The sequence below is a fragment of the Hemicordylus capensis genome, chromosome 3 (assembly GCF_027244095.1).
Source record: "Hemicordylus capensis ecotype Gifberg chromosome 3, rHemCap1.1.pri, whole genome shotgun sequence".
NCBI classification, from domain to species: Eukaryota; Metazoa; Chordata; class Lepidosauria; order Squamata; family Cordylidae; genus Hemicordylus; species Hemicordylus capensis.
Genome location: NC_069659.1, coordinates 140,798,787 through 140,824,122, shown reverse-complemented (window position 1 = coordinate 140,824,122; position 25,336 = coordinate 140,798,787). Strand labels below are relative to the sequence as shown.

The window sequence follows — 25,336 nt, the reverse complement described above, 5'->3', positions numbered from 1 at the left end:
TGGGGGGGAACATATGACCCTGCTAATTCTCCTGGTTCTCTGCAGCTTTCAGTACCATTGTCCATGGTGTCCTTCTGGATGTCTTGGGGACTGGGGGCTCTGTGCTTCAATGCCTCCACTCCAGCTTGGATGGCCAGTTGCTGGGGAACTATTACTTGGCACCATAGTGTTTATGATCCGAGGTCCTGCAGATTTCTATCTCTTTTCCCATGCTCTTTAATATCTACATGAAACTGCTGAACAAAGTCATCTAGAAACTTGAGGTATCATCAGGATGCTGATAAAAACACTTAGATTATGTTGGTAGTTTTATCTGACTGGGGAGGTGATCTTCAACCTGTATTGGACAGGTTGCACTAGAAGACCAGGTTTGCTATCAGGGGATGCTGATGAATCCAGCATCGTCACTGGAGACCCAAGTAGAATCTACAGCACACAACACCTTCCACCAGCTGGTGTACCAGTTATGAACCCTTCTAGACAGAGACTGCCACAGTCATCCATATTATAGTAACCTCATTAGACTATCATAATGCACTTCATGAAGATTTGAAGATTTTTTGGAAACTTCAGTTAATACAAAATGCAGTTGCTGGATAACTAGCTACTGTGAACACATCTCATTAGAATTCAAACAGGTACAATGGCTGACAGCACAATTCAAAGAACTAATCACTACCTTAAAGTCCCAATATCCTTACTTTTTGCTAAGCACCCCAAAGGTCGCACTTGGCATCTGAATGGTAATGGTCATGAAATTGAACAAGTTTGTTTTTTTTTTTAAGTAATATCTGGGTGTTGTTTTCCAAGCTTCTGGCAGTCAGAGTGCCACTTGGATTATGTTTTGCAAAATGCCCAGAAATCGGTGTCAGCCATTCAATCATTTTATTATTCTAGAGCTGCCTTATTTATCCCAGCAGCAATAAAACTATTTTTAGCTAAAGCATGTGCACAGTTCCTGTATGGTGCACAACTTGGGCCATATGGCAATTTTGCTCAATTGGAAGCTGTACAATCCAATTTTTAAAGAAATATTTTCCAAGTAGCTAGAAGTGTTCCAAATGTGGTTCTCCTTCAGGAATCTGGTGTAAAAAAGGTGGAGATGGCATTATGGTCAATTATTTCCACTTATTGGTTAAGGTTGCTCTTTCCCCCAACCCAGTTGGATTAGCACCTCCGACACCTATCTGACCAATCCTGCCTTCCAAGAGATGTTTTTATCAGTAACCAACTCTTCATTTCAAAGCCCCCAAGATATCTAAATCAAATAACGGTATCTAGATTTAGAAGAGCTTTGACTCTAGCGCATTTTAATGCATTTCCTACAGTAGTATTAGAAGGAAAATTCCATATGCAGCCCAGCTCTGCCCTTGTGGTGCAGGAGCCATGGAATCAATGGCTCATGTCCTCCTATACTACCTTTTTAATGAGGATATCTGTTCCTGTTTTATTACCCACTTTCCGGGGGGGGGGGATTTCCTGAATTTCCAGGCCATTCAGATTCATTTTACCTTCAATGTTTTACTGTATGACCGGAATGATTTAACTTCTTTAAATATTGCAAAATTCTGTTTTAGTTTGTAAGATTCACCTAGAGTTGGTTAAATTGCATTCACTCTAATGGTCAATAGTTTACTGTTTTGCTATCTTACTGTTCTATTTTGCTTTATCAATTGTTACAGTATGTTCATTGTGTTTTGCTGGTTGCTCACTGTAATAAAGATTGATTGATACCTTAAAGTACTAGACAGCTTGGGAGCTGGCTTACCAAAATACTTTCTTCTATCACATGAAACAGCCCGAAGCTTGTCTTCATCGCTGGAGGCCCCTCCCCATGTCCCCCACTATCTGAAGTTAGGCTGGTGGTAATTGGTGAGACGGCTTTCTCATTGTGGTGCCCAACATATGGAATGCCCTCCCTAGAAAAATTCACCTGGAACCCATGTTGGTATCTTTTCAGTGCCAGGCAAAGACTTTTTTTAGGCATTCCAGCAAATTGTGTTTACTGTATTTAACTGTTACTTTACTATTCTGCTTGACTTTCCTGATTGTGTGACCACAGTTCCCTGCTATTTATTTATAGAATTAATTGTATTGTATTGTTTTAATATGTATGCCACTCTGCAAGCCTTGTGCTGAAGAGTGGTTTTTATATATTTTTTAGAAAAACAAATTGCATTGTTCTCTCTCCTTGTGTCCACCTAGCACAAATGCAGGGAGACCATATGATATGAATTGATGGGTTTACGGTACCATCAGTGTACATGACTTTTCACAGAATAATATAACAAAGAGGGCACATTGCTTACATTTTGGTGGTGACAAAGTTAACAGCAGATTGTAATGCACATTTTCAAAGATGCATGTATATTTTCAAAGGATGACAGCACTACTCTTTCCTTAGAACTGCAAACTATTGTGCTATGAGCTTATGGTCACAGTTTTACAACAGACCCAAAAGTTAAATACTGATTTCTATTGCTGTCAGTACAAATGTTATACATATCCACAGTAATTATACTCTTAGACACCCTGGTCTTAAACCCATTACATGGAAGCAAGTGGAATTAATTTCAATTTCCATATAATCTGGGTCATAGGTATACAGCCAGTTTCTTATTTCCTGGCTCACTAATGGAACCAAAAAGATCACAATGATTAATGTTTATTGTAAACTGCTATGAAATATTGTAATTTGGCAGTACAGAAATGTAATGAAGAATACTACAGCCTTGACAGTACTAGGGTGCTGCTGTTCACCTTGTTTCCATGCCTTCCTCTGTCTACAGAACCAGGTCTGCTTTGGGCTGCTGGGCAGATGCAATACCATGCTACAACATGGAGCTAAGTGCACTGTGAGCCCACAGAAAGGCAACAGCATGCTCTACATCAGGTGCTACATTTGAACCTGTCTTCTTGGAAACAGCATATTGCCTGAAAAGTAACTCTCTCAGCAGCCTCAGATTTTTATTCTTAAGACACAGTCTCTTCGCATCCTAGCATATCAATACAAACCCCTGAGTGTGTGTGTGTGTTTCCCCCTAACTCTAGATGGGGACCAGTGTGCATCAAACCCTTGCCGTTACGGTGGGAAATGCAAAGATGGCATTGCTTCATATACCTGCTCCTGTTTGGACGACTATCATGGGCTCAATTGTGAATATAGTAAGTTTGTATTTTGATTATAAAAGAACAAACGAGTCTTCGATTAAGGTGATAGTGTATCTATATAAATTCAGGAGGTTCAGACTTTCAACATTATGATACTGTCCATGCTATGGAATGCAGGCAATCTCACAGTCATACCATCCTGCCACTAAGGATGTGCACGTAACCGCCAGGGGCCAGTTTGAAGGTGGGGGGAATAACTTTAAGGGCAAGGGAGGGTGCACTTACCCCCCTCCCATGTCTCCCCCACCGGGGATCACTTAAAAACCAGTCCGGTGGGGCAGCAGCATACCTCCCTACCGCCTCTCATCGGACTAAAAGTGACCGGAAGTAGCCCATGTGCGTGTGCACATTGGGCATGTGTGCATGCATGCACGGACTGACGTGTGCATACACACAGGATAAATCTGGTCACTTCGGGTCCAAGGAGAGGACGGGCCGGCAGGGAGGTATGCAGCTGCTCCACCGGAACGGATTTTAAGTGAGCGCTGGTGGGGGAAACGTGGGGGGGGGGGTAAATGCACATTCCCCCACCCTTAAAGTTATCCCCCCACTTTCAAACTGACCCCCGCCATTTCTGTGCACAACCCTACTCTCAGTCAGCTCCAAGCATGCTTCCATGCAGCCGCGGAGCCAGTCAAACGGCAGCCTGGGTCCAGCTCCACTTGGCAGCCCCCTCCAGTTACAAATATGTGCATGATGTCATGCACACGGGGGCATGACTCGGGCTCCAAAGGAGCCCAGAACAAACTCCCCCCTCCCGCCCAGCCCCCTGAGAGCCCAGGCGAACTCTATCTTTTTAATTTCAGGCAGCGCCGGCTGCCCAATAGGACGTTTTCCCCCTTTCTCTTCCTCCCTCGGTTTCCCCCTTCTCTCCAGAGCTTGCTTGGGCTCTCGGCAGCCTGGGCCAAGCCCCCTTCGTGCATGACACCACAACAATTGCTCAACTTATCGGTTGGTAGAGCTAGAGCCGAAATGGTACAGAAAACCAAAGAATTATTGAGTGCCAAAGGTTACCTTGAGGGAAATGGCTCTGGCCCTCCTTTAGAATATTATCTTTGAAGGATGTGGGTTTGTTTAACTTCAATGTTCATATATTTTTGTCTTTTATGCAGTCAAACTAAAATATTGCAAAATGAACAATGGTGATTGTCAGCACTTCTGCAAAACTGTAGAAAGTAATGTCATATGCTCTTGCGCCAATGGCTATTCTCTGGCGGAAGATGGAAAATCCTGCGTTCCCACAGGTATCATGCCATGCCATCCACTGAGACGATTGTGTTTTTAAAATCATTTTCCAACCAAGATTGCTGATGTTTATTATTTTGACACAGATGGTTTGAATTATTACAGCTAACATCTAGAATCTTTGTACCAAGATGCATAGGTCCTGATGTAATTTAACTTGGGTCTGAAGGAGATAAGTCTTAAATCAAAATAACTTGATTCAAGCATTTTATCTGAAGGTCCTTTAATTTATATTGAAAAGGGGGGAAAGGTATATTTGCACTGCTGCTTTGCTTTTGCAGACTCATATCCAAGATAGAAAAAAAGAAAATTGGTCAGAAAAACAAATCAGATAAATGTTTAGTTGGTTAGTTCATATCAGTAAATGGAATTGATGCATATCTCTTCCCCACCCCCTCTGCATGCATGTGTGTATGCACACGCATGCACACATGCACACGCTTACACACACTTTCCCCATCCTCCAGGAATTCTTGCCTGACCACACCCATCGTGCCAACAGCACAGCATTCAGCACTTCTGTTCCCTGTGTGAGGCTTGAATTAGGAACATAGGAAGCTGCCTTATACTGAGTCAGACCATTGATCCAGCTCAGTATTGTCTTCACTGACTGGAAGCAGCTCTCCAAAGTTTTAGGCAGGAGTCTCTCTCAACCTTACCTGGAGATGCCAGGAAGTCGTTATGACTTTATGAGACTTTATGCATGCAAGCAGATGCCTCTCCACTAAACCTATCCCCTAAGGGGAATATCTTGCAGCATTCATAGGTAGTCACCCATCCAAATGCAAACCATGGCAACCCCTGCGTAGCAAAGGGGGCAATTCATGCTTGCTGCTACAAGACCAGCTCCCCTCCCCTACTTCCTCCAATCTCTTCCCTTCAGACCTCTGTCCTTTCCACTCACCCACCCGTGAGGCCCCTGGTTCTCAGGCTGCTGCATATTTTTATTCTCTTCCAGGGCCAACATTAGGCCAACAGCCAACCCCTGAAGCCCCAGGGCCTGTATAGGGGACTGCTAGGATGAGGCTCACATCACAGCTGCCTTCTCCCACCCACCTCCTCATTCACAAATGAGCACATTCTCATTTGCACATAGCGGGCAGGTGGGAGAAGGCAGCTGTGATGTGAGTGACTCGTGGCCAGAGGCGTAACTATAGGGGGGGCGGGGGGGCACGTGCCCCGGGTGCCATCTTTTTTGGTCACGTGGGGGGCGCCGCCATGACAAAAAACTTTTTTAAAAATTTTTTTTAAAAAAATTTGTTAATACAAATGTTTCCTGCTCAGTGCAGCAGTGCTGCAGCAGTCAAGAGAGTGTGTCGGCGCCCGCTCCCCCATGAGCGGTCCCTTCCGCGCCGCCCGCACCCCCCCCCATTGCTTTGCTGGTGCCTGGCAGCCAGTCAGTGGCCTGGCTTGGCGGCGGCGGGCGCTTGTGAGGACAAACCTAAGTATAATGTAGTATGTTGGGGGGACGGGGGGCGCGGGGGGGCGCCATTTCAGTGCTTGCCCCGGGCGCCATTTTCCCTAGTTATGCCTCTGCTCGTGGCACTGCTTCCTCCTTCTGGATTCCCTTCCCCTCTGCAGAGAGACTCCTTCCCAACATCCCCAGAAATAATACTCTGAGGAAAAGGCTCATTCACTGAAGAGGAGAAGAGATAAGCAAGAGATGCAACAGTGGCTTGTTTCCCTCTCCCTTGGTGAATGGTGGGACACATTATAGCAGCTTCTCCTCCCATCTTCCAAGGGTGAGGTGGATGGAGAGCTTCTGCTGCCATCCTGTGTCTTGCTGCCCCTGCTGCCAAGGAGGTGTGTGGGCGGGAGCAGATGCCACCACCACATGCCCTCCCTTCCCATTCAGGTAAGCTGGAGGATGGAGCACCTTGAAGGGTGGGATGAGTTCCTTGGAAGGATGAGATGAGGGAGAGGAGCAGCATGAGGGGCCAACTGCAGGGTTTTGCCCCAGGACCCCTAACAGCTCAACACCACCCAGTTCCCTTCCTTCAGAGGACTTATTCTCTCCACCTTTCTGTTCCCTCAAACTCAGTGCTATCCAGTGAGAAAGTAATCCTGATATTTCCCCTCATTCTGTAAAGTATTTGTCATAACATTCTAGTTTCCTCGTTTTTTCCTTTCCATTTGCTTTAGATAGGCCTGTAGAAGATAAATGCAAAAACTCAGTTTTCAGAATTTTTCAGCCATGCACATATAGGTTGCAAAGGTATGATTTGTCTCCTGAGCACACTTCTTGGCTGTGTCAATTAATTTTAAATGTGGCTGTTTTTACAGTGAATTTTCCATGTGGTCAAATTCAAATTAAAAAGGCAAAGAGGGAAGCCAGATCACTTGGATCACAAGATGTTATCGATAATTCCACCAACTATGATGATGATGCATTATACGAAGACGTGTATTTTGGTGGTTTTGGGAATTCCACTATTCCTCCTAGTCTACCAGATGAAACATCCTTTGGCGGGAGAAAGGACAGCTCTATTGTAGATGGTGGTTCTGAGGAAGGCAGAATAGTTAATGGATCTGCTTGTTTGCTGGGTCAATGTCCATGGCAGGTATATTAGTTTGTCATGTGCCTTGTACTGTCACTTGTTTTATTTTTATCCAATATTTGTTTCATAGTGAACATTCGTAGTTTTGAATTGTACCCTTACTTTTACAGCCTATGTATAGAAATGTCACATACCTACATGTCAAGCATATTTAAATATTCATGGCATATGTGTAGTTGTAGAACAATGACAAATGTGTCCATATAGTTTCAGCCTTGAGACAAGTAGGCTGAAAATCTAGACTGAATGTCCAGAGGCACTATCTGCAAAGCTGCAGATCTGAATATACAATTTATTTATTTATTTATTTATTCGATTTCTATACCGCCCTTCCAAAAATGGCTCATGGGAACCAGTGAGGACTGAGCCAGCAGCTAGCTACATAGATCCACTCCTTCATCTGTTCCGAGTTTCCTGGTGCAATTCTAGTGTGATCGTATCTTAGGGATTTTTTAAAATATTTGTTTGTTTGTTTGTTTGTTTTCTATACTGCCCTTCCAAAAATGGCTCAGGGTGGTTTACACAGAGAAATAATAAATAAAATGGATCCCTGTCCCCAAAGGGCTCACAGTCTAAAAAGAAACATGAGATAGACACCAGCAACAGTCACTGGAGGTACTGTGCTGGGTGTGGATAGGGCAAGTTACTCTCCCCCTGCTAAATAAAGAGAATCACGTTAAAAGGTGTCTCTTTGCCAAGTTAGTTAGTTAGTTAGTTAGTTAGTTAGTTAGTTAGTTTTAACGTATTTTTATACTGCCCGATATGTACATCTCTAGGCGTACATATCAAAAGTTATCATTCTGAAGCCTCATTAGTTGGGGGGCTTTCATTTATTTCCGGCTGTTCATTTGAGGACTGACTCCACAGATCACAATTTGTTTTTCAATCCCTTATTTATTTGATAGTGTTTTTAAAAAAATTTAAACCCTTCCTTTAACATGTTTTACACTGCTTGTCAATTGGTGGTAACATGAACTAAAATATACTGTCTCTTTCTGACAGACACCACCTTGTATACCCATTACTGACCTTGAAGCAGAGCATCTTGAAGCAGTGTGGGTAAAATGAAATGGCCATGAAAAACTAGTTAAAGTAAGAATTGTTTGGGGTGGTTTTTTTTAAAAAAAAGCCCTCAAAACAAATAAGGTTCAGAAGCCAAACCCCATTTATAACCTTCAATCAGATCTATTTTGGAATGAACAGAACCCAAGCTGAGTGGTCCCCATTTGGTCCAGATTCTGGAAAGAAACACACACTGCCCTGCCTATCAACAAGGGGCCATCATCCATGATTAATTGATCTAACAACAGATAGGATCCGAAGAGACACACACTGATTTGTCCATGTGCTCTGGGACTTTCTAGCCTCCCTTCTCACCACATTCACTTGTACCATCTGAAAAGACATTCCTGAAGGCCAGTAGATTCTCCTTAGCAGCACCAGACATAGCACAATGGGCTGCAGTCAAAAGAGAAAATCAACAATATCAGTAGGGGTTATTTTTACTCATTGTTTTCCATAGAGATGTGCATCTGCAGTTTTGAGGAGACAATCCCTTTTCAGATCCCTGCTCTTTTCATACGTACATTAAATCCCATGATAAAAATTCACCTCTTCATTCTGGTACTTGAGTGATCTTGCACTTCTACCTTTCCCCTTCATTCTCCTTCCATCTGTCTTGTGTATCTTATTTAGATATAAGACTAAGAGCAGGGCTTGGAACTGCTTTTTGTTTTATCTACGGCACCTGATTCTTGTAAGCCCTGTAGAAATAATAGATAATAATAAATAATGAAAACTAGAGTAAAGGCTGAACCTCTCAAGAAAACCACATGCTCATGCAATCCTATTTTTGTGACTGTTTCCTCTGCTTTCAGGCTCTTCTTGTAAATGAGGAAGGAGAAGGTTTTTGTGGGGGAACAATTCTGAACAGACGTTTTGTCCTTACTGCAGCTCATTGTATGAATCAAGGAAAAACAATGAAAGTTCTTGTTGGTAAGTCTTTATGTATCTTTTCATATAACTGATAAAATCATAATGGGCCTGCTCACACAATACCCTGAATTGTACTGCCTGGGCAGTGGTGCACCTAGGGATTTTGGGAGCCCGGACCTAAAGGGCTTTGGAGGGCCACCTTCCCCCACAAACTGCCCAGAGGTCCCCCCTTTAGGGAAAGCTGGAAACTTTTTTTTTAACCTGCACTTTGTGGTGTGCCCACTGTTCTCCTGTTCCCGGCCCCTTGGGGAGCCTCCCCTGCAGCCCCCCCCACCACCACCACACCTATCTCTTCCTTGTGTGCCTCCATGGGTGTGGCCGGAGGTGAGAGATGAGCATGTCTCCTACCTGGTGACAGCACCAGATAGAAATGATGGGTTCTTGGAGCAGCCTGAAGGGCTGAAGGGTGGCCTGCAGCATGACAAAGGGGTGAGGCACGCAGTCGCAGAACAAGATGCATAAAGCTGATCGCCCAGGAGGAAAAGGAGCCAGTCAAGGGAGGGAGGAGAGTTCGCAGCAGCAAAGCTCGAATAACGGAGGCTTGGGGCAGGGCGAGGGCGCAAGACATGTGCCAAGCTGCCAAGGAGAAACCTTGGTCAGTTGGAGCGCTCAACATGCTCACGGGTGCTCAATAAAGTGCCCTTAGGGGAAAGCAAGCGGACTCTCCCGGCATGGGCTGAGGGAGGATTAGGGGGTGGCGGGCATAGTGGGGCATGGCCTGATTGCTGCATTACAGGAGGACTGGTTGGAGAAGGCATGGCAAAGGGGGCAAGATTGGTTGGGGGAGCTGCGTTTTGGAGCGAGGGCGCTTACGCCACAGGAAGGCACAGCGCACAGCTCCTTTGCGTGCCCTGAAGGGAACAACCACTCTTCTTCCTGCAACCGGCCTGGATTCTGTGGGCCTGCAAGAAGGCCCCCAGAACATTTGGAGGCCCCTATGGACCCAGGAGGCCATGGACCAGCGCCCCAAGGTCCAGGGGTAAGAGTGCCTCTGTGCCTGGGGGAGGAGGTTGGGTGCGGACATATTCCTGACATTTGGTGCGGCCTCATCTAATTCATAAGGAGGTTCATCCAAACTCTCCTATGTATGGTTCAAATACTATCCCTATGTGATTAGGTGCAGAAAAGACACGCATGCTAGGACAAAAGCCTCATAAAACAATCAGTTTCCCAAAAGCACCTTCAAGGATGTAGTTTAAAGAAGGGGAGGCCATTTTAAACTGAGACCATGGAAGTCATATGTTTTTAGATTGTGAACCCTTTGGGGGCAGGGATCCTTATTTATTTATTATTTATCTGTGTAAACTGCCCTGAGCCATTTTTGGAAGGGCGGTATAGAAATTGAATTAATAATAATAATAATCCCCCAGTGAGGCACTACCTTGGTGTAGTTGTGGGGCTTGCGTGCTCTGAGGAAGGTGAGAGCTATGCCAGAGGTCCAACCATACTGGACAGGTCTCACCAGAGGAGCCAGACAAAGAGTGCCTCTCCCATCAACAATATGGTGAGACGTAACTTTAATAAATCTATACCGGATCGGTCGTCGCCCGGGTCTACAAGGATCGCGCCAGATGCTATAGTCCCTGGACATCTGGTGGCAAGTGGGCAACAGGACTCAGGATCTTCAGTTGAGCAACCAGGGCTGAAGACAGCAAAGTTACTGGAAGAAACGTCGCTTAACCGAAAAAAATATACAAAAAATGCCAACAAGGAAATAATGATCTGCTATTACAAGTCTAGTCCAACTAGAAGAGGTTAGTTAAAAAGAATGTACCACATTTGGAAAGAGAAGCATCCAGACACAGAAATAACAGAACAAAGGCTAGCAGACCAGAGAAGATTCATAATAAGAAATAAAGTATTCACAGAAGTTGAGCTGGAAGAACTGCAAAGAGCAACACAGGCTCAAGATATGGAAGAAGAATTACCACCAACTGAAGAAGTTGCTCAGGCGCAGGTGGAGGAGGTGTTGGAAATAGAGGATGCCACTGTTGCTGAACTGTTTCAAAATCAAAACCAGGTAACCTCCCCTTTGCCTTCACCTCAAAAACCCAAATGCCGTTTAACAGAAAAGCAACAAGAACTAAAGCAAAATATAACTGAGCACATAAACCAAACAACCACCAGGGTTCGACTTCCAGCTCTAAAAACAGTTGCCAAAAAACAACTTGCTCAGGTATTAAAAGATGTCAATGCTGCACTTGCAGAAATAACAACCAAGAATTTGCAAGAAACAAACCAACTAATGTACAGTGCAGCAACAATAACAACACAAGAGCTCGGATATAAGATCAATGGACCTGTCAAAAAAGAAAGTAGTACATCACCTAAATGGAAGATTAGATTAGAAAATAAAATCTCCAGGCTTAGATTAGATGCTAGTAAATTGAAAGATATGAAAGACAAGAAGCTGAAGAATGAAAACACCAAACAGTATCTGATCCAAAAATACCACCTAGATTCAAGGAAAATTAGAGAAGTCCTGGAAATAATAAAGCAGCAAATAACAGCAGTGTCAAAGAAGATTAGCAGATATGAAGCCAGGACTATACAACACAGGCAGAATCTCCAATTCCAGTCTAATCAGAGATGTTTCTACCAAGGCATAGAAGGAGAAACTGCAAGAAACATGGAAACACCAAATAAAGAAGAAACAGTGCAATTCTGGGGGAAATTATGGGACAACCCAATAGATTATAATAAAAAAGCAGGCTGGATGAAAGAGGTCAAAAATGTAACCAACAAATGCAAGATCTAATAACAACACCAGAATTAATAAGTGAAAGAGCAAAGAAAATTAAAAATTGGACTGCTCCAGGCGACAATGAACTGCATGGCTTTTGGCTTAAACACCTAACAAACCTTCATAAACAACTATCAAAACACTTCAATCACATTTTGCAAGGAGGTGATATTGAACAATGGCTAACAACTGGGAAAACTCATCTCATAATGAAAGACCCAGCAAAAGCTGCAGTTCCAAGTAATTATAGACCAATCACCTGCCTGCCAACCATGTTCAAATTATTAACTGGAATAATAGCAGATGAAGTGATGCAACACTTATTAACTAACAAAAAGCTCCCAGTTGAACGGGAAGGAAATTGCCCGAACACCAGAGGCACAAAAGACCAGCTGCTGATTGACAAAATGATTTTATAAAATTGCAAGAGAAGAAAAACCAATCTAAGTGTTGCATGGATTGACTACAAGAAAGCCTTCGATTCATTGCCTCACACATGGATACTAAAATGTTTAGAAACAACTAGTATCAGCAAAAACATTCAGATATTTATTAAAAAAGCAATGAGCATGTGGAGTACACACTTAACAATCAATGGCGAGACACTTGGATAGGTTAACTTTAGAAGAGGCATTTTCCAAGGGGATTCACTATCCCCTCTGTTGTTTGTAATTGCCATGACCCCACTTTCACAAATACTAAACAAAACAGGCCTCGGATACCAAACATCTAACACATCCAGTAAAATCAACCATCTGCTGTACATGGACGATCTGAAGTTGTATGGAAAGTCCCAGTCAGAAATCGAATCACTGCTAAACACTGTCCGTATATTCAGTAGCGATATGGCAATGGAGTTTGGACTAGACAAGTGTGCTGCATTAATAATGAACAGAGGGAAAATAAGAAAAACAGAAGGAACAGAACTGCCCAATGGAAGCAACATCAAGAACCTGGAAGAGAAAGAACATTACAAATACTTGGGCATTCTCCAGGCTGATAACATCGCACACACTGAAGTTATTTGAAGTGAATACATCAGGAGAGTTAGAATAATCCTCAAGTCCAAACTCAATGACGGGAACACCATACAAGCCATAAACACCTGTTATCAGATACACTGCAGCAATAATAGCCTGGACCCTATAAAATCAATAATGCTATTCAACACCAATGAAAGAAAGCAGGCCTACAAGAAAGAACAAGTCAAGAACCGAGCAGAAAAATGGAAAAATAAGCCCCTGCATGGTCAATATTTGCACAATATAAGTGGAAAATCAGACATCAACAAGACCTGGCAATGGCTTAAGAATGGCAACTTGAAGAAAGAAACAGAGGGTTTAATACTGGCTGCACAAGAACAGGCACTAAGAACAAATGCTATAAGAGCAAAAGTCGAAAAATCCACAACAAATAGCAAGTGCCACCTTTGTAAAGAAGCAGATGAAACAGTGGACCACCTAATCAGCTGTTGTTAAAAGATCGCACAGTGACTACAGACAAAGGCATGACAAGGTAGCAGGGATGATACACTGGAACATCTGCAAAAAATACAAGCTACCTGTAGCCAAGAATTGGTGGGACCATAAAATTGGGTGCCCTGGGTGCAGTTCCAAAAGACCTTGAAGAGCACCTCAACACCATAGGGGCCACAGAAATCACCATCAGCCAATTACAAAAAGCAGCTTTACTGGGAACAGCCTATATTCTGCGACAATATCTATAACAATTCACAATAAAATCCAGCCATCCCAGGTCCTTGGGAAGGACTCGATGTCTGGATAAAACAAACCAGTCAATAACACCTGTCTGACTGTGTAAACAAGAAATAATAATATGTGCTCTCTCCGAAGTGAAGATAAAGCAGTGGAGGAGACAACAGACATACATGCATACATAGATCCCCAGCACAACAGTGGGGAGGGGCCCTTCCCCACAGTTACACAGCTGTGTCATGTCTTGTCAGAATCGGATCTTTGGGGTCAAGCACAGACCTAGTGTGTGCCCACATTCCTTCCCCACATGATTAAATGGTCTGAGTCTAAGTATTGTCCAAACTGATCCAATTATAAAAATATTTGTATTAAGTAAACTACTGAAAAGTAGTTAGAGATAGTTTTTATATTTGCTCTCTCTTAATTTAAAGGATACTGGCACACATGCTTGGTTTCTCTCCTATGTTCCAGTTTTAAATAAAATTCATATCTGAAGGGGGGGATCATGGATCTTTTCTGGATTTAAAAAAAAATCAATAGCAGCTACAGAGGGAATGAATCTGATCAGACCTATGATTCTGATAGATGAGGGCTTTAACCCTTTCCCTTCTGTGCTATTTTCCAAAATAAAGTGTCCTCTCAAAGCTGCTATTTGTCCATGAAGGGAAACTTATGGTACCTTTTATATTTTGACTCATGCAGCAAATAAATTGGAGGTGGGGCTTTATTTATGTATTTAGTTTATTTGTATATTGCCCCAAACTTGTGTCCCTCGGTGGTTTAAAACAAATAAAATATTTTAAAACAGCAATTAACATTAACATAGTTTAAAACAAATTTACAACTTTAAACATCTGATTTAAAACTTAGATAAACAAATGTGTTAAGAGTCTTTTAAAAAAACTATCAGAGATGGCGAGGCTCTTATTTCAGCAGGGAGCACATTCCAAAGCAATGGAGAAGGCCCGTCCCTGAGCAACCACCAGATGAGCCGGTGGCAACTGCAAGCGAACGTTCACAGATGATTTCAATAATACTGGTGTGGCTCATTATTATTATTATTATTATTATTATTATTATTAAATTGTTTACACAGTCAGACAGGTGTTATTGACTGGTTTGTTTTATCCAGACATCGAGTCCTTCCCAAGGACCCGGGATGGCTGAATTTTATTATCAGTGTTGTTGCTGTTATTATTATAGATATTGTCACAGAATATAGGCTGTTCCCAGTAAAGCTGCTTTTCGTAATTGGCTGATGGTGATTTCTGTGACCCCTATGGTGGTGTTGTTGTTGTTGTTGTTGTTGTTGTTAATTCAATTCAAGCCAGCGTGGTGTAGTGGTTAAAGTGCTGGACTAGGACTGGAGAGACCCGAGTTCAAATCTCCATTCAGCCATGATACTAGCTGGGTGACTCTGGGCCAGTCACTTCTCTCTCAGCCTAACCTGCTTCACAGGGTTGTTGTGAAAGAGAAACTGAAGTATGTAGTACATTGCTCTGGGCTCCTTGGAGGAAGAGCAGGATATAAATGTAAAAAAAAATAAAAAACCCTATACTGCCCTTCCAAAAATAACTCAAGGCAGTTTACACAGAAAAATAATAAATAAATAAGATGGATCCCTGTCTCTAAAGGGCTCACAATCTAAAAGGAAGCATAAGATAGACACCAGCAACAGTCACTGGAGGTACTGTGCTGGGGGTGAAGAAGAAGGCATGCTCTTAAATAACTTGGACCCAAGTTGTTTATAGGTTATAAGCAACACTTTGTATTTTGCCCAGAAACATATTGGTAGCCATTGCAGTTCTTTTAATATTGGACTCATATGGTCTCTTTGAGATGACCTGGAGACCAACCTGGCTGCCGCATTTTGCATTTAATTGAAATACATTTAGCAGGCACTAGAGGCAGGTCCTTTTGGGTGGAGGTGCCCTATTTGTGAAATGTTCTCCCCAAAGAGATATGTCAAGCTCCCTCCTGCTTTTTTTAAGCAGTAAAGATCTTTTTTTTACCCTGGCGCATGGAATATAGATCATTTTTGGATCAGTGAAACCTTATCTGTTCTAAAACAAGTGCTTTTAAATAGAGATTTTATGTATGGTAACGTTTAATTCTATGCTTAATGTTCTTAACTATGTTATTGTAAGCCATCTTGTTCCAATTTTTACTGGGAAAGTTGTTGGAGATAAATTACTTATCCTCTATAAGTAATTGAACAGGTAGCAACTTTACCTGAGAAATAGGAGCTTGACATTTATTACCAACTAAAATATAGAATAAGGAGGAAAAAACCTGACTAACAGTTTCTTATGCAGAGAGGGAGAACCTCTCAATTTGAATTCAAGGCAACAATTGAGGAGCAGACAGACAAACTGTGATTCCACCTCCAAGCCAGTACATTGATTGATTGATTGATTGAATGATTGTGCTGTCAGGTTGGTGTTGACTCTTAGAGACCACATAGATAGATTTTCTCCAGGATAATTTCCGGGTTTTTAAAATGCTTGGTTTTAAGCTAATTTTTCTGAAACCCCCAGAGCAAATAGGGAAAGGCACTGATGTTGAATTATTAGCATGATAAGACAGACACTCTCTTTAGAAATGCAGATATAGCTCTTTAGTAATCTCCCCCCCCACTCCAATTGGCTAGAAGAAAAACACAGACACATGCCATGTGAACTTGCATCAAAACAAAACCCGAGAGCAGAGGGGAGGGGCTGCTTCCCTCAATGCCGCGAGTGTGATTTGAAGTGGTTTCATTCAACATTTACCCCACAGCATGAAGCGATTGTTGTGAACTACACATGGTTTCACACTCTGTACATGCTCAGAGGGAAAGAGGCAAAGTCACATCATACACAAACTGAATTGGTTCTAGGAGATGGTGACCATGTAGGATCTGGGTGCGCAAACAGAGATAGAGAGAGACACACTCAGAAAGTTCAATGGGCTTTATTATAAAAAGTTGCTCATCAGGATAAAATAAAAACATGTTTCCGATTCAAGTGTAGTGTAATGTGCCTAACTAACATATGTGTGTGCAATTAATAATCACACTTATCTAATAATCTAACAGATCCTAATAAAACATTTAGAGAGGGAAGAAGGAAGGGGAGGCTTAGGAGAGGGATGGCAGTGATTAGTAGAGAGGTGGGAAGAGGGATCCAAGGCTTGTGGAGCAGCATATTACCAGGGTCAGAGGCTTGAGAGCAGTGGAGCTTTCAGCTGAAGGAGAGAGGCTGCAGTTGGAGACAGGAGCTTGAGAGTGATGGTCAAGCTTCTGGTGGTCAAGCAGACTGGTCAAGCAGGCAGTTTGCTCAGAGCGAGGCCAAGAGTGAGAGCCAGAGGCGTATCTAGGGAAAATAGCACCTAGGGCAAGTACTGAAACTGTGCCTCCCCCCAAACATAGTTTAAAGAACACTAATAATATTCTGGAGGCGGAGATTTATCTCATCTAGCAAAAGGGAAGCTATACTTTAAACCCCCACAAAACAAAAGCAAACCCACACCACAGATGTTATGGCTAGTAGTGGGTGCGAAAAATGCCTTGCCTTCAAATAATCCATCCGCAACGGGGTAGGGTAAGTGGGAGGCAGTGTCTTGGGGATCATCTCCACTTTAGGCTATGCAGAAGGTCCTCAATTGGGCCTTCAGGACAGTATTCTCTACCCAAGTCTGCTACCCGTCTCCTTGGCAGCTCCAAAGGCATGGAGTCCTATGGCACTTTTGGTATATCTGTTATATTTACAAATATAAACATGGAGCATGGAGTAGCAGCCAAACACTCAAGCAGTCAGTGATGGTCTTTCAAGCAGCATCAGCCCCCCTTCCATTCCAAATCCAGCAGTGCATATTAGCAATCCCCCTCCCCCCCCACTATCTGCCAGCAAGCAGCAACATTCATACATTTATTTATTTATTTAACTTTTTAAAATATCCCGCTCTTGCTCCTCCTCCAAGGAGCCCAGAGCGGTGTACTAAATACTTAGGTTTCTCCTCACAACAACCCTGTGAAGTAGGCTAGGCTGAGAGAGAAGTGAATGGCCCAGAGCCACCCAGCAAGTATCATGGCTGAATGGGGATTTGAACTCGGGTCTCCCTGGTCCTAGTCCAGCACTGCTTCACATTACATGGGATATATACAATCATTCAGGTATGTTTGCCAGGAAATCTAGATTGGACCCTGCCCCCACCCTGTGCTTACTGCTGGTAGCCCTCTACCATAGTTTCCTTATCTGATTAATGATACCCATCTACTTTTTTTTTTTTTTTTTTGCTAAAGCTATTACTGTGGAAGTACCTTGTATATATGAGAGGTAAATTGCTTAAATTCACATGGCTAAGTAACTACTTCAGAAGAAACAATGAGGTCTTACAGCACCTTGAAGAAAGACTAACATGGCAATTGTAGCCTAACCTTTTTGTGGACTTGAGCTCACTTCATCTAATGTTTATTATTATTATTTACATTTTATATCCTGCTCTTCCTCCAAGGAGCCCAGAGAGGTGTACTACATACTTAAGTTCCTCCTCACAACAACCCTGTGAAGTAGGTTAGGCTGAGAGAGAAGTGACTGGCCCAGAGTCACCCAGCTAGCTTTATGGCTGAATGGGGATTTGAACTCGGGTCTCCCCTGTCCTAGTCCAGCACTCTAACCATGACACCACGCTGGCTCTAGTCCATGAAAGCCTGTGCTACAACAAGTGAGTTAATCTTGAAAGTGCCACAAGACTTCTTGTGTCCTTACTGCATCAGACAGCATGGCCCCTCTGGAAATTGTTACTACAGAAGAGCAGCAGCCCAACTTTTTAAAGTGTGATCATCTTGATTGCAAACACAAAATCCATCACATTGTTAAGTCAAGATAAGAGACTTCTGAATCTTGACTGCAATCAAGATGATCACACTTTAAAAAGTTGGGCTGCTGCTCTTCTGTAGTGACAATTTCCAGAGGGGCCATGCTGTCTGATGCAGTAAGGACACAAGAAGTCTTGTGGCACTTTCAAGATTAACTCACTTGTTGTAGCACAGGCTTTTATGGACTAGATGAAGTGAGCTCAAGTCCACAAAAACAATAGATGGAACTCTTTGGGGACAGAGGAAGCCAAGTAGATGTTATCGTTGCTTCTCTGTAGCACTGAACTAATAAAAGCTAATCAAATCATTTTTAAAAATCCTTACAAATACCCCAAACCAGAAACCAGCTCTCCACTTCTGTGTTGTGTGACCCCCCACTCCTTGCTGTACTTTTTAAACTCTTCTTCTCCATCCCAGTATCACTATACAAGAAGAGAAAGAGATCAGTCGATCTTACATGTTTACATATTTAAGTACTGTGGCCAAAGCAGCTCTTTGTCTTTGAATGGTTTTTAATTGTTTATTCTTCCGTTGGCTTTGGGGTTAAGTTTCTGTAAGCTGCCTGACTCAAATAGTTTTGAAGAGTCGAAACAACATTAGGCAAAATGGGAGGGGGGGGAGGAAGAGGAAGAAGAAGAGGTCCAAGACATACCAAATCCCAGAGACTGGAAGCCCAAAGTGGCCACTAAAAAGGATCACCAAAACACACCCAAGGCAGGGAGAGCTTGCTTGCTGGGGGAAGCACAGCAGAAAAGAAGAAACCCCTCCCCACACCTTCCGTTCCGAGAGAGGCAAGAACTGAAGTGTGTGTGCACACGTGTGCCCCAGGCAAGGGACACAGACACACGCTGGACTGATTGGGGAGCAGGGTGGGGTTGGGAAAGCGAGCAAGGGAACTAAAAGCCACACGCTCACCTCCTAGCAATGCAATAGCTCTGGCCAACAGATCCGAGAGAAAGGAAGGAAAGAAAGGGCGATCTCACGCACCCTTCCCTTCTCACCTCCATACAACCCACTATCACCTCCTCCTTCTCCAAGGGGAGGGAGGGCGAGAAGAGCAGATTTGCAGTGAATCAGTGTGATGGCAGCAGAAGCAGGCATTTGGCAACATTTCCATAACAATAGAGAAAAAGAGAGTCTGTAACCATTGCACTGCACGACAATACGCATCTCCCCACCCCATTTATTGCGAGCCCTCTTTTTCTTCCCCTCCCACCAAGGGGGAACAAGCCAGACACGCTCAGGCTGCTCCAGATGTAAATGAAGCAGCATATAGAACAGAGAATCAAAAAGCTGCAGAAACATACGCATGAGAGAGATAGTAGATTTTGTTGAGAGCCGTTTACTTACTTGTATGCAAACACAAGAATCAATAACAAACGGCTAGCAGGCAGCAGCACACGAGGAAGTACCTACAGCAGCACGGAAACACCCAACAGTTGCTGATCTCTCCCCAACCCAGTCCACGTGGTCATGGTGCTGGCATGCTCTAACTGAACTGGTGTGGCTGGGGCGTGCATGCTGTCCGCCAGCCAATGGGCACCCGCAAGCCACCCCCATCACCCACCCAGATTCAGAGCTGCTGCGCCTGCGTGAGCGGGTTGACTGAGGGGGGTGAGGGCCGCCTCCTAGTCCTGAGCCAGAGACGGCAGCGGTAACTCAGTGGGCCTGCCCGATGGCACCCGCTGGGCTGCCTGATTGAGTGGGGTTTAAAAAAAAATTGTGGTCGTGGGGGCGGGGCATGGCAGGCACTTTGCTTCATGGGCCAGCCAATGGGTGCCCACTGCCCCTGTCACTAACTTAGTTTTGGAGCTGCTGCGCCTGCGTGAGCAGGGGTGAGGAAGGGGGGCAGTGGCAGCGGCGGGGGTAATGCAGGGGGTAATGCGGCGGGCCTGCCTGGCAGCACTCGCTGGGCTGCCTGATTGAATTGCGGGGGAATTATTATTATTATTATTATTATTTAAATGTGGTCGTAGGGGCGGGGCATGGCAGGCACTTGGCGCCCCCTTCAGATGGAGCCTAAGGCATGTGCCCTGCCTGCCCTAGCCTGGTTACGCGTCTGATGAGAGCACCATGGCTGGGGAAGTCTTGACTTCTCACTGTGCAGCAGAAGACACAGACAGTTCCTGTCCATGGACAGAGTTCCTGCTTGTTGCCCCACAGCTTAGCAGCAAACTCTGAGATGGCTCTTGAGCAAGTATGCTTGTTATGCTGACTTGCAAGATGAGCAAGTATGTTTGCAAGATTGCTGACTCTGTCCAGTAAGCCTCATTCTTTATAGTTGTATCTTCCTTTGATCTCCATAGAGTCTATTCAAAATATCCTCATCCTTCCTGGGTCCCAAAAAGGTGACACTTTGCTGGATATTGTCTTTTATTAGCTCAATCCAGGGAGATCTCAATCCCATCTTCTGTTAGCTGCTATCTTGGGGAGGGGACGTTCTATTTCGCCCAAAACAAATTTGCATCTCTGAGCTGCAAATGGGCATCTTCTCTTGTCCCCAGATTCCTGGCCTGGTCCCAGAAGGTGTTAAAAGGTGTTAATAAAAGGACTAAAACTACAGGTGTTTTCCTAGAGTGGAATTTCTATAGACAGCAACTGATTATCCCCTTTGGGCATAGCAGAGCAATCATTGACAAGGATGAACACAGACTTCTTGCAACAGGAAAGGGGAGCTCAGCCTCTGGCCTCTTCCACAGACATTATCTGATAGTGAGTTACATTTTAGCATATTGATAGCTCAGGCCTAGCCCTTGTGTTTCTTTGAGTACCCATTTCACAATACAATGCTGGATTGCCTCTTCCTTCACAGAACAGTTAGCCAAGGCAGTCATGAGACCTGGGTGCCAGTTCACCTTGAGTTCAGGCATTTAATTCATTCCTTAATAAAATGGAATCAGACACAGGCCTGAATTCCATATAATTCTGGGTTGGTGCTCTGGGTTTAATGTTGGGGTCGGGGGGGGTTCCCCAACACCATGTGCTAATAACTCCCAGAAAAGTGTAGCATATGTGCATTTCCCTCATGCCATCGGAATATTCCCTGATGTTGAGAAGGTAGTGACTGCAGCTTGCTTCTGATTCAGCCAACATCATAATTGTATAACACTGTAATCATACTGTATTGCTCTCACACAGGGGCAGTGGACTTAAGGTCAGAAGAAGGAAGAGGGATGCTTCACACTGTGGATAAGATAATTGCACATCCCAGATTTGTACTACAGACCTATGACTTTGATATAGCCCTCCTTCGGCTCAGGGAACCTATCCAGTTTTCTGCGAGTGTTATCTCTGCGTGCCTTCCCACACCAGACTTCGCAAATGATATCCTAATGACTCAAAGTAGAGGCACTATTAGTGGTTTCGGGCGCACTCAGAACAGAGGTCAGATATCCTCCACACTTCAAGTAATTAATCTGCCCTATGTTGATAGGAACACCTGTAAGAAATCAACCAACTTTGTAATCACAGAAAATATGTTCTGTGCTGGCCACGAGTCTTCATTTCAAGATGCATGCCAAGGAGACAGTGGAGGCCCTCATGTCACTGAATACAAGGGCACTTACTTTGTTACTGGTATAGTCAGCTGGGGAGAAGGATGTGCAAAGGAAGGAAAATATGGCGTTTATACAAAGGTGTCCAAGTTCATAGGCTGGTTAAAGAGCTCAATGGCTCGAAAGCCACAACGCATAGGTACATGAACAGAATTACTCTTATCTGACTATCACATCATAACATACTTCACAAAAGCACTTCATCAGTAAATAAAATAAATAATTCTGTGTAGAACATCCAGTTTGATGGCTTAATTCTCTATTTCACAGCTACTACTATTCGTCAATATGGTATTGCATTAACTTAGCTTGCCATTTCATTTGAGGACTTCCTGCTCTAGTATCCCACCCACATCAGCCACTAGAAAAATTTTATTTCATTGATTGATTGATTGATTGATTGATTAAGTGCCATCAAGTCAGTGTCAACTCTTAGCAACCACATGGATAGATTCTCTCCAGGATGATCTGCCTTCAACTTGGCCTTTAAGGTCTATTTCATTACAACAGTTTTATTTTGTGAGCCTTAAGTTTTTGAATTGAGCCCAAAGGAAACAGGAATATGATCACAATGTAAGGTGATGCGAGTGGATGTGTTCAGTACACTTTCTAAAAATAGATTATTAGCTCATTCAAGCCAAGAGTTTTCATATCTGAAAATGCATTTCAGTTCTTCAGATATTTGAATTGAATAAGAAGGCAGGATCCAGACTAAGTTAGTCATGGCTAAGCACCATTTAAGTCAATGAGACAGATTAGTTGTGACTAACTTAGTCTGGATCCTGCTCAGTTATTGTTATTCTTTAAAAGGTTATCCACAACTAGCATTCTTGGTAAAAATCTGCAAAATCTGACGATCATCAACTAATGTCCTCAGTATGTCCATACCAACTTTGCTGTCCATATTTCATTAGTTTTAAAAAGTTATTTCAGTGTATCATCCCCTAATTTAAATTTTGTTTCATGCAAACCAATTATTTTAATATTTTAGGGCAGAATCAAGCCACCAATAAACACTTCTGAGCCATTGATTTCAAGAGTTAAGTATGTGTTAAGACCGATCCTGCTTAATTCAATGGACTTTATTTTGTAAGAGTTAATTGAATGAACATGCAATTAGCTCTTCCAAAATGGGGTATCAGGCGCATCAGCTTTGATGGCATAAAAATGCTCAGTGTATTCATGTTTTTTGAACATGAATATGTTCTACATAGCAATCACAATAAATGTGGTATCTGTCAGAAGAACTGTACTCCCCCAATTAAAATATATAGCACACCTCATGCTGGGCAGAAAGCATTGACATCACAGCAGCAAAAAGCTATTGCAAGAGCTGTCTAGTAGGGGTGTGCATGGAACCACCACACTGCGGTCCGGCACTGGGGTGGGGGTCACTTTAAGAGCGGCGGGAGGGTTTACTTACCCCTCCCGCTGCTTTCTGCTGTGGCGCCGTAATTTGTAGAGTAATTGGGGCAGCAGGATAGCTCCCTGCCAGGGGCGTAGCTAGGAGAGAGGGGGCCTGTGTTCATCCCTGTCTCGGGCGGCCCCCCAGAGCGAGGGAGACAATGAAGAAAATAGGGAGGGATGGAGCTGGAGGGCCCTCAGGAGCTGGGGGCCCGTGTTCTTTGAACACTTTCATTCAATTATAGCTACGCCCCTGCTGCCTGCCGCCCCTGCCCCGCTGCAGCTCTGCAAAACTCCCAGTAATGCTTTGCGCGCACGCACATCATGCGTGCGCTTCACGTCACTGACATGCGCGCGCGCAAAGCATTACTGGGAGTTTTGCAGAGCCGCAGCGGGGAAGGGGCGGCAGGGAGGTATCCTGCCACCCCAATTACTCTACAAATTACGGCGCCACAGCGGAAAGCAGCGGGAGGGGTAAGTAAACCCTCCCGCCGCTCTTAAAGCGACCTCCCCACCCCCAATCCGAACCACCCAGGTCCAGACCGGTCCGGACTGGTCCGGAGGCCTTTTCCATGGCCTCCGGACCGGTCCGGGCCCATCCCTACTGTCTAGACTGATATAAAAATGGGTGATAAATGCACATGTGCAGACCGATAAAATGCATATTTATTCAGCATTACATTCCAATGAGTTCAGTGATGCTCAATCCTAAGTAAATGCCCATAGGCTTGCAGCCCTTAGATGCTAAAATGATCCATCTGAAAATACCTTAGTCTCTAGCTTTTATTTCCTGTGTTAATCAACCTGGAGTTAAGTCATGGCCAGTTCACATGACTAATATAATGTGGTGGTGGTGGTATGATGATCCTGTGAAGTCACTATCACTGACTTTTTGACACAGGCTTTTGAACATGTGATATGAAATAGATCACAATTTCCTGGCACAATGTAAAGGCAGAGACCTACAATCTTCACATTTCAGAGAGTTCAAAATCCATAAGAACATAAGAACAGCCCTGCTGGATCAGGCCCAAGGCCCATCTAGTCCAGCATCCTGTTACACACAGTGGCCCACCAGATGCTGCTGGAAACCTACATGCAGGAGTTGAGGGCATACCCTCTCTCCTGCTGTTTCTCCCCTGCTGCAACTCAGAGGCATCCTGCCTTTGAGGCTGAAAGTGGCCTATAGCCCTCCTGCTAGTAGCCATAGATAGAGCTCTCCTACATGAAGTTATCCAAACCCCTCTTAACGCCTTCCAGGTTGTTGGCTGTCACCACATCCTGTGGCAGAGAATTCCACAAGTTGATTATGCGCTTTGTGAAAAAATACTTCCATTTGCTGGTCCTAAATTTCCCAGCAATCAATTTCATGGGATGACCCCTGGTTCTAGTGTTATGTGAGAGGGAGAAGAATTTCTCTCTGTCCACTTTCTCCACACCATGCATGATTTTACAGACCTCTATCATGTCTCTCCGCAGTTGTATTTTTTCTAAACTAAATAGCCCCTGGTGTTGTAGCCTTGCCTCATAAGGAAGGTACAGAGACGTAAGTTTTGGGACGTATAAAAATATGTAAAATAAAAATAAATTAAATAAATAAATACTCTAGGCCCCTGATAATCTTGGTTGCCTCTTCTGCAACTTTTCCAGTTCTACAATGCCCTTTTTTAGATGTGGTGACCAGAATTGTACACAGTACTTCAGGTGCTGTGAAGACAGACGCAAAGAACTCATTTAGCTTCTCTGTAATTCCATATCATCATTAATAATCCCTTTCACTCCCTCATTATCCGTCCAACCGCCTCCCTGGCAGGTTTCCTGCTTCTGATGTATTTAAAGAAGCTTTTGTTATTCCCCTTGATGTTTTTAGCTAAATGTTCCTCAAACTCTCTTTTTGCCACCCTTATTGTCACCTTGCATTTCTTTTGCCAGAGTTTGTGTTCCTTTCCTCCTCATTTGGGCAGGACTTCCAATTTCGGAAGGAAGTCTTCTTCCTTCCTTTGTATACCTCCTTTGGAGTATACAATCTAACTGGGCTTCTAGTATTGTGGTTTTGAGTAAACTCCATGCATTCTGGAGCGAAGTGACTCTCC

General features: G+C 43.7%; 1 protein-coding gene across 4 annotated transcripts in view; it reads left to right on the top strand.

The window, feature by feature from the left end:
- Nucleotides 1-22,076, top strand: part of F10 (coagulation factor X) — a 33,419-nt gene extending 11,343 nt beyond the window's left edge. For 3 of the 4 annotated variants that reach the window (XM_053312392.1, XM_053312393.1, XM_053312394.1), the window contains 5 exons: nt 3,052-3,165; nt 4,284-4,415; nt 6,700-6,977; nt 8,852-8,969; nt 21,424-22,076. In XM_053312392.1, coding sequence (XP_053168367.1) covers nt 3,052-3,165; nt 4,284-4,415; nt 6,700-6,977; nt 8,852-8,969; nt 21,424-21,986 — 1,205 coding nt within the window. In that variant the 3' untranslated portion in view covers nt 21,987-22,076. Of the gene's footprint in view, nt 1-3,051; nt 3,166-4,283; nt 4,416-6,699; nt 6,978-8,851; nt 8,970-20,789; nt 20,993-21,423 lie in introns of those variants that run through there. The other variant, XM_053312395.1, reaches the window with a different exon arrangement.
- The last annotated feature ends 3,260 nt before the right edge of the window (nt 22,077-25,336 follow it).